At 36.3% G+C, this 15,084-nt stretch overlaps 1 protein-coding gene across 1 annotated transcript; it reads left to right on the top strand.

Annotated features, from left to right (window-relative positions):
- Positions 1-13,186: 13,186 nt before the first annotated feature.
- Positions 13,187-13,755, top strand: LOC113279235. Its single transcript, XM_026527936.1, has 2 exons — positions 13,187-13,399; positions 13,498-13,755. The coding sequence occupies exons 1-2, from the start codon at positions 13,187-13,189 to the stop codon at positions 13,753-13,755; spliced, it is 471 nt and encodes a 156-aa protein (XP_026383721.1).
- Positions 13,756-15,084: the final 1,329 nt, after the last annotated feature.

The following is a 15,084-nucleotide window of genomic DNA, read 5'->3' on the forward strand; positions in this document are numbered from 1 at the left end:
TGAATTGTACAATGAAGTTGGGGGGTTTTCCTTCCTTTTTATTATTATGTTTTCTCGACTCAAATCCTTGTAGTCACTGACCCGCAACACTACTTGTAGTCGAGCTCGGCCGATCAATTTTTTCTAGAAAAAAGCCGATCAAAAATGTATATAACTAGTAGTCAAGCTCACAAAATGTTTTCTACACTTTTAGTATGTACTGTACTATATGTTGGAAATACTTTCAATTTCTCGCCAAGATGTCCACCAGACTGCGGGACGGAAGTTTCTTGATAGCTCCATATGAAGTCATGGATTTCGTCACTCCAATTCCACTTACATCCATCAAGACAAGCAGCAGTGGACATATAGAGTGATAGACGAAGTAATCCCAGAGAACTCTGAGAAGAAAGGGAAACAAAATCCCATGCGCCCAAGTTGCGGAGTTGATTTCGTGACTGGGTTGTCGAGAGTTAGTACACAAAGAAAGCCAAATAAAGAAACAAATTTTGGTCGGGAACTTGGTACTATCTCATTTAGGGGTGTTCATGGTCGGTTTTGGTTTGAACCAATACTATTGGTTTCTAAAAATCTAAACCAAACCAATCCATTAACCATTGGTTTGATTTTCAAATGGTTTCAATTGGTTTCGGTTTGTCCCAGTGATTTTTGGTTAACCAATAATTATGTCAAACCAAAAAAAATAAAAATACACAAATTTACAGATAAAAAAATCGTAGTTACCGATAGTATTGGTTTACACAAAGTTACAGACAAAAATAAAATAAAAAAAATATCAAGAATAGTTAAAGCTTACTCTAAATCTAGAGATTAAAAGAAGATATATAATATATCTTAATTTAGTTATTGAAAACCAAAAAAAGAAGGAAGACGGGAAGAAAAAAGTCGAGTAGCAGCAGCTGTAATTGGGGGGAGAAGGGAGGCGACTGAGAGAAAGAGGGAGAGTATCATAATGAAATATTAGATTTAGGGTTTTCATTTATCCTCTAAATCAATGGGTAGAATCTAATACTTGTAAATCAACGGTAGAAACTAAGTATAAAAATTAATCGGTTTTCCAATGGTTTTTGGTTCGGTTTTAGAGATCAAACCAAACCAAAACCAACACTATCGGTTTTCCACTTTCTACACCGTAACCAATCCATTAGTAAATGGTTCGGTTTGGTTTCTTCCTAATTGGTCTGGTTTGGTCCGGTTCCAGCGGAAAACCGAAACCATGTTCAGATTCTCATTCCAACACCTGCTCACCTGGGAAATTCAAAAACGCATTCAAAGTACAGTATGGGTGGTGGTCATAGACTCATAAGAATGGAAGGATCCTACTCTGTGTAAAATGTTTATAAGTGGTGTAACCCAAGTTCACGCGGAGCTTCGGTTTGATTGTGTGGAAAAGAACACAGGAAGGAAACACGAAGTCACAGGTCAATCAAAAACACACATGTCACGTTTTCTTCGGCTAACAATCTGATTCATAACTGAGTCACAACAGAGCAAAATATGAATATGCCTCCGAGGCTCAGACAGTTGTAGATTGTCTAGATCATTTAATAAGAACAAGGGAAAATAATGAAAAGTACATTTAAGGTGGCTTGTGGGATCATCAGTCCCATAGTTTAGTCGGCCCCATGGGATTAATATTTAGGAAAAATCGTCAAAATGCCCCAGTTTCGGGGTATGATTGGAGAAATGCCTCGGGTTCCGAAAAAGTTGAAATGTCGGTATCCCTTAATGTTTGCATCCAAAAAACGACAATAATAACCCCTCAGAGGCAAGGTTTAGGCGGTGGTGGTTCAGGGTTCAGGTGGCAGTGGTTCAGCCGACGGTGGTTCAGGTGGAGGTGGCGACGGTGATTCAAGTGGTGGTGCCAGCGGTGGCGGTAGTGGTGGTTGCGGCGATGGCTGTGGTGGTGGTTTAAGAGGTGGCGGTGGGGGTGGTTTAGGTGGCGACGGTGGTGGTGCTGGTGGTGGAGGTGGAGGCGGAGGCGGAGGTGGTGAAAGTGGGGGCAGTGGCGATGGTGGTGGTGGAGGTGGTGGCGCGTAAAATTTATTTGGAATTTTGTAGGCATCCATTTAAAAAAAAAAAATACAACACATGTCGCAATATCAAAGCATAGGACACGTTAGTCTTTTTCACCAATTTTGGAGTTGGGAATGACTTTTTTTCACATATGAGAAGTCACACATGTGCCAAATTTACTACTTAATTGTTTTGGATGGAAAAGTGGGTGAGTGGGTCATTTCAACTTTTTTCAAAACGTAAGACTATTTCTGAAGATGACCCCCAAATTGGAACAATTCAGGTTAATGGGTTCTATGCTTTTCGTTTATGTGGGAGTTGGGATACTGAATTTTGATGTATTAAAACTAGAGACTGGTTTATTGTGATCCTTCCCCTTTCCGAAAGTTTGAGTGTGAATGTCATACGGACATAAGTACGAAAAACTTTGGCGATCACGTTCAAAAACATCTTCTTCGAACCGATCCGATAATCATTCAAGTCCTGAGAAAATTGTTCCCATCGTTCTTGCAAGAAACAACAAAATAAAACATGCAAGTTACATTGTTGTGAAACTCTAGAAAAAAGAAGAAAGAATTGTACTAGCCTCCAAAACAAGACTGGCTCCCCAAATTCTCTCATCATGGTACTGGCACAACCTTACATTATGTGGCGAGCCATCATCGTTAGAGAACTGAAACCAATTAAGCGTAGGAAATTTATGTATGTAACAACTGGTGTTATCCTCCAAACTTTCGGGATATCGCAATGAGATATACATATGTGTATAATTAAAATCAATATTTATTTATTTATTTGAAGGAATGAAGGAATGACTTCGAAAAACCCTTTGTTAGAGCATTGCTCGGATGAATCCACCAAGCGTTGGGATGTCAAGTTTGGTTGCCATATCTTAATATCAAAACTCATTTAGAATCGCTTGATTAAATGTGTTAGAGTCAAGTTCGTTTAGGTTAGACTAGAAAGTCTAGGAATGTTGAGACATATAAGTATTACTCTGAAGATCGTGAAGACGCATCAATTACAATGAAGACATCATCCTCCACTTGAGGTTAGTGATACTGACTTGACTTGTTTCCATTCTTATCGTTACTTTCAAGTCGTTTAAGATTGAAAACATAACATGCGGGTTATATTTAATACTCTGGTATTACACTTGGTCATTTTATTATGATCAAAGTGTCAAGAAATAATATTTGATTATGAAGTATAACGTTTATCTTTTGAACTTCGTAAATGCGACATCGACATAATCTATGTAACTTGATTGTGTATTGGCTATAAGTGTGATTTCATCCTAGGAAACTATGTATGTTTACATATGTTTAAAGGAAGTACAAATACGAAACTTGTTTCGTAATCGAAAAGAAATCAACAGGCGTTTGGTCCGAGTTTCATTAAAGATCTATTGGATGACCAATTTGAACTTAGGTAAGGACTTTGATAGAACCGATCTTGACTTATTTTGAGAGTTATGGTAGAGCCGATCTTTACCTAGTTTAGGATATATGGTAGAACCGATCTTGACTTATTTGGAGAGTTATGGTAGAACCGATCCTTACCTACATTGGGATACATGGTAAAACCGATCCTACCTTTTGTTGGGAGTCTTGGTAGAACCGAGCCTTACCTATATTGGGATACGTGGTAGAACCGATCCTAACTATTGTTGGGAGTCATGATATAACCAATCCCTACCTATATTTGGATACTTGGTAGAACCGATCTATTAGAGCACTGCTCAGTCGAACTCGCAAGCCTTGCTATCTCAAGCTTTTTTTTATCAAGTTTAGTTGTCAAAAATATAAGTCTTGATTTCTAGTCTACTTATAGCTATGTCTCGGATTAGAATAAAATGTGTAGTTGAGCTTTAGACTTCACGGCGTTCATCAATTGAAGACGAAGAACTACTAAGGGGAGTTTGTGGAACTTCATCAACAAAAGGTATGTGGAGACTTGAACTCATCTATCACTCAGAAGTTTATTCTATTCTATCTCCTATTGAGACAAAGTCGTATAGCTATATAGACTTCACATTATACACATTTGATATTTCGAGTTGAGTTTAACTCGCTTATATCTTTCTCGAAATATGTGTTGGAAAGATTTTTGCTTTAACCACGTTCATCATTATTCTTGACGAAAGTCATGTGAAAATCACTTGGTAACATCTTACATGATTTGTGTGAGACAGTCATTTGATGTAGGCTCGGAATGTTTCGTATTGATCCTTCGATCACTTGAAAATTGCTTATAAGTTAATAGTTTGTGTGAGACAGCTATTGCCGTCTTCTAAGAATGTTTCAATGATTGAAATGGGAGTTAAGAGTTAAAACTCAAGTCTGGATACATTACGGTTTGTGTACTTAGTGTACGAACTGTTTGACGGAATTCAGGACCGGAAGTTTGCGTACCCGTTCGCAAACTTATTCAACTATTTAAGTCAGGGTAATTAAGTTTGCATACCCGTTCGCAAATTGATTTAACTGTTGAAGTCCAGGAACCAAGTTTGCGTACCCGTTTGCAAACGGTTTCAACTGAGATTGGTCCGGAGCTAAAGTTTGCGTACCCGTTTGCAAACTGGCGGCTTGTGCCCAATGTCCGAAACTTAATTTTGCGTACCCATTTGAAAAATTAAGTGGTTCAAGTTCTTAAATCGGTTAAGTATGATTTCATACTCATGAACAAATACATTTATAAATTAAGGAATGCAATCTTTGCAAACCGTGGCTAAAATGTTCACGAACTGATTCTTTTGAATCAATCCGATTTTGCTTCGATTGTGTCTTGTATACTTCTATAAGAATATAAACAATTGAACAACTCTATGAGTAACACAATTAAATTCATTTGATTATAAATGTGATCTAAAAGTGTTAAGATGAACAAGGTTAAGAGAAAAGTATTCATATGGCTAAAGAAGGTATATTTCATTTGTGTGTAACAAGCTAAAGACCATCTAACGGTGGAAAGATAATAGCTTGAATCTTGAATCAGGTTTCATCTAACGGTGAATATTGATTGCTTTGTTCCAAAGTTATCAAACCCTGATTTGAAGACTATATAAAGGAGAACTCTAGCAACTGGGAAACCTAATCCCCACACCTCCAGTGTGATACTAGTTGTGACTACAGTCGATTCTCCTTTAACCTAGGTTTTTCCTAAAATCATTATAGGTTAACAAATTAAAGACTTCATTGGGATTCTGAAGCCAGATCCAACTATTTTCTCTGTAGTTGCGTGTTCTGATCTTACTTTGTTCTATCGTATTGAGTACTATCTTCTCTAAGATTTGCTCGAGATTTATCTCCGATAGGTAAGATATAAAAAGTAATCACAAAGATCTTCGTCTCATTCTTTGTAATTCCATAATAACTTGTTCTACTACCATATCGTTAAGTTATTGTGAGGTGATCGATATTTCTAGGATGTTCTTCGGGAATATAAGACCGGATTATCTATTGGTTCATGTTCACCTTGATATATCAACAGACGGAATAAAACTTCGTTGGTATTCTGTGGGAGACAGATTTATCTATTCAAATAGACTTTTCTGTCGGAGACAGATTTGTTTATCAAGTCTTCGACTTTGGGTCGTAGCAACTCTTAGTTGTGGGCGTGATCAGCTAATGGAATCAAGTACGTAGAGTCCTGTTGGGATTCAGAGGCGTAAGGAACGCGATTGTACCTTAATCAGTGTGAGATTGGTTAGAGCTGAACTACATTCCATTCTGAAGTTAACTTGTAGTAGGCTAGAGTCTATAGCGGCTTAATACAGTGTGGTGTTCAAATCTGGACTAGGTCCCGGGGTTTTTCTGCATTTGCGGATTCCTCGTTAACAAAGCTTCTGGTGTCTGTGTTATTTCTTTTCCGCATTATATTTGATTATATAATTGAAATATCACAGGTTGTGCGTAGTTCAATCAATTGGTAAATCCAACCTTTGGTTGTTGATTGAATCTGATTGACGCTTGGACATTGGTCTTTGGTGCCATCCAAGTTATTTCTCATATTGATCCGGCTCACAGATTTCTATCTGTTTGATTGCAGATTGATTTGAGAAATTGAGATATAACTCTTGGATATATTTTCTTTGATTGAGTCTGACTGTCTAGTTGATTCTATTGGAATTATATTGGAGTTAGTCCATACAGATTTCCTAAACGAAATATTGGGTGTGGTTGTTAGACCCCCGCTTTTTCACCAGCTTAACCTATGTTAGGAGTCATGGTAGAATAGGTCCCAAGAGCAAAACCGGTCGTATACATTCACATATTACTTTACGGTTTTGTATGAGTTTGGAATTAGGTTTGCCAAATAGGAAAGTTCTAGATGTCGATATAATTAGAACATGAATATAATTCTTATCTTTTTATTGTTCAAAGGTATTCCTTGATACTCAAGGTGATCCCAAATAGAAATATTGAGAATCTTTTAAATAAGATTTTCGATTATATGTTTTTGATTTTCCATCAATCAAAAAATATCTCTTAGAAAGTTATATTAGTTAAGTGATAAACTAATATTAGATATTTTCTAATCAGAGATTTCATAATTACAGGTTGGATATTAGTTGGAAATATGAAAACCTAAATTAGGTACTTATTGAATATTTTCGGTTTTGGAATTTCCTTGTTGTCCAACAACGTTGGTCTATAAATAGTTGAGTATGCATTTCTTGCAAACTATCCTAAGAGCCAGGAAAACTTCATTCGTGTTGTTTCTGGTGGAGCCATCTATCCAGAGAGGAAAGTACCTTAATTAGGCGAAATCTCTTACGACCGCTTGTTTAAAGAATTCTGTGAGATCAAGATGCTCTACGAGTACCGTTGGATGGAAACAACACGAATGAAGTTTTCCTGGTGGTATTCTTCAATATCCGAATCTGATAGTTGTGAATCTGAATCTAAGTTACTGATTTGGATTGATCTTACTCGACAAAGGAGTTTACTAGTTTAAACGAAAGATCTTTTGTCAAAACTCAACGAATATTTTATTAAAGATTATCGGAGTAGTTATCAAACAACTTTGTTCCTTAACTGTTTAGAAGACGGTCAAAAGGAGTTGACTGCTTAAGACTTTACATCGGTAAAGCAACTCAACATAGTGATATCTGTCTTAGGATTCACGTGCGTGACCAGACGGTCGTAGACGCATGGATACTGAGGGAACTAAGTAACTACGGTAGATTACTTGGTCTCAACTATACGAAGTTGGATTTGTACTTTCTATGACGGCTTAATTCTGAGAGTATTCAAAACTAGACTAGGTCTCGGGATTTTTCTACATTTGCGGTTTCCTCGTTAACAAGATCTTGTTGTGTCATTTACTTTACTTCCGTATTATAATTTTTTTATTATAATAAATTAAATAACACTTGTACGTTAAATCCTAATCACTTGACATTGATCCTATAGTCAACCGGTCTTATACCGTAACTATTATCAAGTTAATATCTTGAAGTCGTATTATCTCGACTTTGTCCATAGACAATCACTTAAGATATCAGACTTATAGGTTGAAACGAAAAGATTGTGTTGTACTTGGGTACCCTCGTCATTTCACCCTTAAGTAAATTCACTAGACTATCTCAAATTGAGGTTTGGATAATTACATGGAAGAGGTGGTAAATAGATGCACTATTTTGTTTCATCATTATACATTGTTATTGACACAACAAATGTGCAATGTGATTTGCATTTTTCGAAATTACATAAAACCAAATAACATGGAAGAGACTAACATAGTTCTTGATCTTACAAGTGAGAAATATGATGCTCTAAGTAACATCTTGATCATTACCAAACTGGTTTGTTGAAGATTAACTTTTCTTCAATTTAATTTCCAAATCACATACTTTTGTCTCATCAATCAGAGAAGAAGTTGTACCAAAATCAACACAATGTCTGAAAATATTTCTGAATGATGTTGAATAACCTTTCACGCGAATAACAGAATAAGGTTTAGTCCAACATAACATATCTTCTATATTCTTCTTCTACTAATCTGGATCGATGAGATTGTTGAGAAAATATTTGAATAAAAAATCTACTATAACAAATTCATATATTGATTATATCATCAAATTCCATCGTCTTTTTTTTTTTTGATAAATCCAATATCAAATTCCATTGGAAAGCCCCAGGGGTACGATAAACCATTGTAAAAGCGTAATGAAATAGCATATAATTCTTGTTTAGAGTGTTAACTGCATTCTTTTTTTAGCTATAATTCTTTCATATTACTTGTTGTTATGATTGTTTTTTAGTTTATATGCCAAATTAGGTGAATCATCTAAAAAGAGCTGCAAAGTGCTTAAAATGCGCAAGGACGTGAAATGTTATTGATGAAGAAGCGTCAAGGACCAAATTAAACTCATCCAAATCTAAGAGTTCTTAATACTATACGAAGTGAATGCATAAATAATGAGGTCATCCCGAGTTCAGACAAAGAAGTTACGAGCAAAACAGGAAAAAAGCGAAATACACATCAATCGGAAGATAAAGGGGATCCCGTGACTTCCGATTATAGGTGATTTTAGAATCATTAAAAGTCCGTTTTCGAGGTCTTTCAATCGGTAAATAAGTTGGTTATTGATCCTACCAATTATGGGCACTTTTGGGCACAAGAAACTTGAGTTTTTGGGACATACAATCGGGAGAAAGATGAAGGACGAGATTACGGATTATGGCAAGCCAATAGAGACTTCTTCGACGCGTTTTGGACTTCTAAAATGAGAAAACTTAATCCCAATGGTTTTCCTAACCCTATAAGAGAGGATACTTGAAGGCCAAGCACTAAAGACTATAAAAGAATACATTCAAGGCCTAAATAGATGATAACACAACATCGGGGAAACTCATCTCTACCTCTCATATTATATCTTTTACGTCAAAACCTAAGGTTTACCCCTTTAGGGGGAACTCATTCTTCTTTGTAATTATGAGTAGCTAAACCTTTGTTGGTTAATGAAGAATTCAATGTTCTAAGATTTTTCTTTATTATTATATGAGTTTGTTCGAAGTTTTTATCATCATCGTTTGTCTTTACCATATATATTGTTTATGAGTGATTATTGGATTGATTTGGAGTGCATGCTAGATTGATCTATTGATTGGGTACCAAAGTCGGGTGTTGATCATTCGCCGGATACCATCCATTAAATATACCACACATAAATATGTGGAGACACGGGGGATCACCAACTCCAATAGCGTAATATTACAATCAGATGAGCTAAATTTAAATCACATACGAGGAAAATCAATCTTATAAGTTGGGTCTTTTTCAACAATTGTTTACTCAAGATTAGGTACATCAAAATTTCTCTATTAATATGAAATAACAAGAAAGAACGACCTATACCTCTTTGGTTATGACTCACTAGCCTAATTAACCACAAAAGCCGACAGTTTCATTTTTAGCTAAAACGGTGCAAACTAAACATTAAATATAAAAGTCCCATATAAAATTTTATATGAAAGCCTTTTGATAACATTCTTCCGGTATAAAGCAGAATGAATCGAGATTTTCATTCCCGATGAGATCTAGTTTGTCCAACGTGACATCGAGATGCAAAGATAGAAACTCACTTCAATGCTCGATTGCTAGTTCGATTTGGTCTGCATGTGGTCCTCACCTATTCAACACTTATACTGGATACATTCACATTCAAGATTTGATTATCACCTGAGCAGATAAAACAAGTCATATTTAATTCTACATCGTGAAATCTTACATCACATTGTGTACATCATGTGTGGGATCTCTGGAAACATAGATGTGAAAACGTCTTTCAGAATAACATCCCAAACCTAAAATAAGTCATTAGTCTTAGTCCTATGGTGTACTAATATAGAAGCTAGATTAGCAGTACACGTCAGCCTGGACAACCCTCTTAAGTCCTATGTTGGTGCTAATATAACATGCTAGTCGCTGAGTAAAACAACGTTGGGCGCTGTAGAATTAAGTGAAAAAACCTGGCGCCGGATGGAACAACGCTTGACCAGTCAACCGGTTGACTGCGCTGAACCATTCAGCGCCACAAAGTTCCCAATATCAACTACAACATCGACTTCTTCTCCATTTCTTCACCTTCTCCTCTTTTCTTTCTCACTTCCTTCTCCACTGCATGACTCCATCCTATACGATTTTTTTCATTATTTTTTTCAATTCACTCCGTGGGTTTGTTCAACAACAAGTTTGTGATCGATTGAGGGTGGTTTGGTGCGATTTCGTCCACGAAATCAATTGGGGTAAGAAATTTAAGTTTTAGTTTTTAAGTTTTATGATTTTTGATCATCATGATATTTTGATAAAATTGATGATTGATATTAGTTATTTTAGATGATTTCAATGATATGTGTTAGTCTTGTATGATTTAATTTGATTATTTATGATGAATTCTTTTGGGGGGATTTAATTTGATTATTTTTGATGAAAAAAAATGAAATTTTGATTAGTTGTCATGAAAATGAATGATAATTTGTATGATTAGTTTGTAGGTAAATTTGTATGATTATTTGTGATGAAAAATTTGTAGGCAAATTTGTATGAAATTTAGTGATTGATATTTTTTTCATGCTTGTTATTGATTGTAGTATGAGTAGGAATGAATTGCTAGATCGTTTGGATATAGTGTCGTCAGAGAATATTGATAAACATGTTACGAAAGATCCTCGCAAAGTAAACTTTAGAAGTAGTTTGAAAGAGGTTGAAGTGTTTTATAAAATTGTAGTGCACGATAATTTAACAATACATATTGTGAGAATTGTGGTTTTTCTTCTGTTTTTGAGTTTGATTTCGCCAATGGGGATAGAGGCTTAGTTGAAGCCATAGCTGAGAAATCGTGGACAAAAACGAAGATCTTTCATTTTCAGAAGTTTGAAATTGGCCTCCTTCCTTAATATTGGTACATTTTAACGGGAATTTCCACTGGTGACCCTAGTAAACGACCAATAGTTATGCCGTCGTTGGGTAGTGATCTAACATCTCCTGCTATGGATGAGTTATATTTTTTGGATATCAAAAATCATGGTCCATGGGACTCTAAGAATAAATCAATATCCTTGAATATCTTGAGAAACTACATTAAAAGTAGAGAAAACCAGGACAATATTGAATGTGCAGATACATTGACACGAACATCCGTTCTTTGGCGTTTTGGTCATTTTCTTCTTGCAGATTTTAGTGGAAGAGTAGATAAACGTTTGGTTATATTGTTGAATAATTTAGATACAATTGGGGAATATGATTGGGGTATAGATTCGTTAGGTAATACCTATAAATTTCTTGACGAATGGTCAACCAACGGTAAGGATATATCTGGCATGGTTATAGTAGTTGAGTATTGGTACTATTATTACTTCCGCAAAATGAAACCCTTGCTTTGTCAGACACCGGGAGGACATTATGATGTTTTCCCAAAGATTTATCACTTCAAGAAGACTAACATTTTATCAAGGAAGAGAGGACGTGGAGGAGGCCAAAAAGATACGAGGAAACACTCAGTCAAAAGTGCAAGAACACAGATTGACACTAGAACAAGTGCATCATGTACTTGGAAGCCATGGTTCGATAGTGAGTTTTCTAGGGGAGTGCATTGTGACCACGCACTAGAGTTATCCAAAGGGAGAGTTGTGTTTTTTGACCTGGATAAAAACACAAGAGTAAGTTGTTACTTGGATGAGAGATTCCAGAGGCAGATAGCAGTGAGATTGTAGTCCCAACAAATCCTCCTCCAAATTTGTAATCAGTTGTGGACAGAGGGAATGTAGATGTAGGCATCGACTATTATGCAGTCACGGGATCAAAGTAACAGTTGGTGTAAGAAGAAGAGTGTTGGACCTTATCCCACTGAGTCATACCATGCATAGAACGTCGATGAGATAACATTGGGTAGCACAACTGTTCCTCACCATTTGTTTCCTAATCATCCGCCTCCTAACATGATATCGCAGACATATACTTATGACACACAGAATATGCCCTTGTCACAACTGCCGAAGATAGATTTCAGATTACCATTTTCCAATGAAGCCGTCGCAGAACAGAAAATACCAGTTGCAGAAGTACCTTGTCCGTTTGACTTTTCCAAGATGGGTTTGGCATTGGTAAGTACATTTACATTTTTTATGCATTTTCATTTTAAGTTTCTTGAATATTTAACTAAATTTCTCTACTTTATACTTGTAGGATGATTGCTAAAGGTATATGGCGCAACAATATTCATTCAAGCTTGGAGATAGTCAAGTTGTATGGAATGAGACATACCGAAGAGATACAACTTCATATTCCTCATCTAGCAGATCTTCTTCTTCTTCAATACCATCTATCTTTTCCCAACAACCAAACAATCCTGAAGATCTTTCATTGGGTGGTACATATGCACATTGGCTTTCAAACAATCCAAAAAAAATTTACCATCCTAGGCATGCAGATGGAACTACTACATCATAAGATCAACAACAACATCACTGAACCAATGAATTTACCGATGCGTTGTTGGATGAAAGCGAGACTATCATTGTTTATGATACTCAATACACCCAACAACCCCGTCATTTCTTTTGATTGAATGAAAGTACTTATAGTGTTTATAAAAACATATGGAGTGTTATTTATTTTTTGTGGAGTGTTATATTTTTATGGTGTGTTTTAAGTGTTATTTTTTTATGGAGTGTTATTGTTTTATGGCGTGTTATAAGTGCTTTTTATTTAATGGAGTGTTATATTTTATGGCGTGTTTTAAGTGTTCTTTTTTATGGAGTGTTATAAAAGCTTTTTGTTTTCATTGTATTAGGTACACTTTGCAGTGAGCTTTGAGAAGAATTTTTTTCGGCCTTCCGGATGATGAAGATGATAAGACGAATGTTCTAGCAGTGGAAACGCTTTTGGATTCACAGAGGATGCAAGGAATACATCAACCCGTCCCGAATGAAGTCAAGACACGTCAGAGGGTGCACAGAAAACGTGTAGATGCAGATGCTTGTATGATGCAACAATACTTCAACTTCAATTGTACGTATGAGCCAAAGAAGTTCAAAGGTCGGTTTGCTTTGGCTCGTCCCATTTTTTTGAGAATCTTAGAGCAAGTTTGTGATTATGACCATGATTTTCGCCAAAAAACGGATACTTGCGGCATTCCTGGTCATTCTCTATATATATGAAAATGATTGTCGTCATGAGACATTTTTCCAAAGGCATTGCACCCGATTCCTTAGATGATTACACCCAAATGGGAGCAACCACTATCTACTTTTATGCTAAGAAGTTTATGGATGCAATTATTTGGATTTATGATGGTCGATACATGCGTCAGCCTACCACTCAAGATACAGAAAGTATTTTGGCAGAAAATGAAGCTCGAGGATTTCCTGGAATGGTTGGTAGTGTCAACTGTTTTCATTGGGCATGGAGAGTATGTCCAATGGATCAAGCACGATCCTGCTGCAGCTATAAGTCATATCCCTTGTTTTGCAGGCGGTAGCTTCATATGATAGATGGATCTGTCATTTCTATTTTGGGTTGGGTGGGCAGAAAAATGACCTTAATGTCTTGCTTACTTCGGGTTTGTTCGATAGACAAATTAATGGTGTAGCACCTTATTGTCATTATCAAATCAATGGCAGGAACTACGACAAGGGGTACTACCTAGGAGATGAAGCATATCCTATGTATGGTTCCATGGTGCAAGCATACAAACCCACCGCAAACAATAGAGAATATATTTTCAATTAATACCAAGAAGCCAAAAGAAAGGACATAGCATTTGGTGTTCTAAAAGGTAAGTTTGGCATTATATCGAAACCTTGTCATTATTATAAAAATTCGGACATGAAGGCGATTATGAGGAGGTGCTTGATAATGCACAATATGTGTGTTGAGATGGAATATCGCAATAAGGAACGGGGGAGGATCACGGGAGATGAACCTCAACCGCCAATTCAAGGAAACATAAGGCTATCTCCTCATGTATTGTGCAACCCTGCGTGTTGGGAGGAACTTCGCTTGGAACTCACTACGTACATTTGGCAACGACATGGAGAAGGTTTGAGAGATGGTGATATTCCAAACATGGAGATTGATGATGCCTTGCCGGAAGTTCATGAGGGTACAACCGACCACCGATGAAGATCAATATGACCATGAAGGAGATGGAGCATTTTATGAGAATGGAGAGTAAATTTCATATTCCACCACTTTATTTAACCATAATACTTCTTTTTTCATTCAAGCACATTTTCATTAAGCAGACATTTTAATTAGTTCTTGTAATAACTCCATAATACTCTTTTTTTCATTTAAGTACATCTACACTTACATTACATATTTTTTTAATTAGTTCTTGTAATAACTCCATAATACTCTTTTTTTCATTTAAGTACATCTACAATTACATTACATATTTAATAGACTTCATGATATTTCTTCATCCATATACTTCAAATCATCTTTGAGCTCCACCAAATATCTCCAAAGCGGTGATATGAATGAACGACATTCCTTGATCCGCTTGGTATAAAACCATAGCATCTTCACGATTACCGTTTGATACCCTTAATGAAGATACAAAAATCTCGCAATAACGCTTGATGCATGCTAACCGACTTTGTAGGCTTCCTCGGCTTCTTCCATTAGCATTACCATTGATTCTCACAAATTCTTCAAGAACTTGTTCCCAAAAATTGTTGCATGTTTGAGACGTTTCTAAAGGATTTGTGTGAATTTTGTAAAAACTTCTCACCAAGTCATTGTCTTTGGCAATTGAGAATCCAACTAATCCGGCCATGCTCGAATTGAGAATTTATGAGAAGAACAAAAGAGTGGAACTTCACAAGTTTGGGGTGAGGTGTTGAGGTCATGTGTTGAGTTTAAATAGAGGAAGAAGAAATGATCTGATTTTAATAGTCGTTAGATAAGTGTTGAATAGAACAACGCCAGGTGCTGAACCAAACAACGCTTTTCCTAACAGCCGTAAGATGAGAAAATATACGTTATTTTCAACGGCTGGAAGGCTCAGCACTGTACTGTTCGGCGCTGTCTAATTTCAACCGTCAGATCAAAAAT

Source organism: Papaver somniferum, chromosome 5, assembly GCF_003573695.1.
Source record: "Papaver somniferum cultivar HN1 chromosome 5, ASM357369v1, whole genome shotgun sequence".
Lineage (NCBI taxonomy): Eukaryota > Viridiplantae > Streptophyta > Magnoliopsida > Ranunculales > Papaveraceae > Papaver > Papaver somniferum.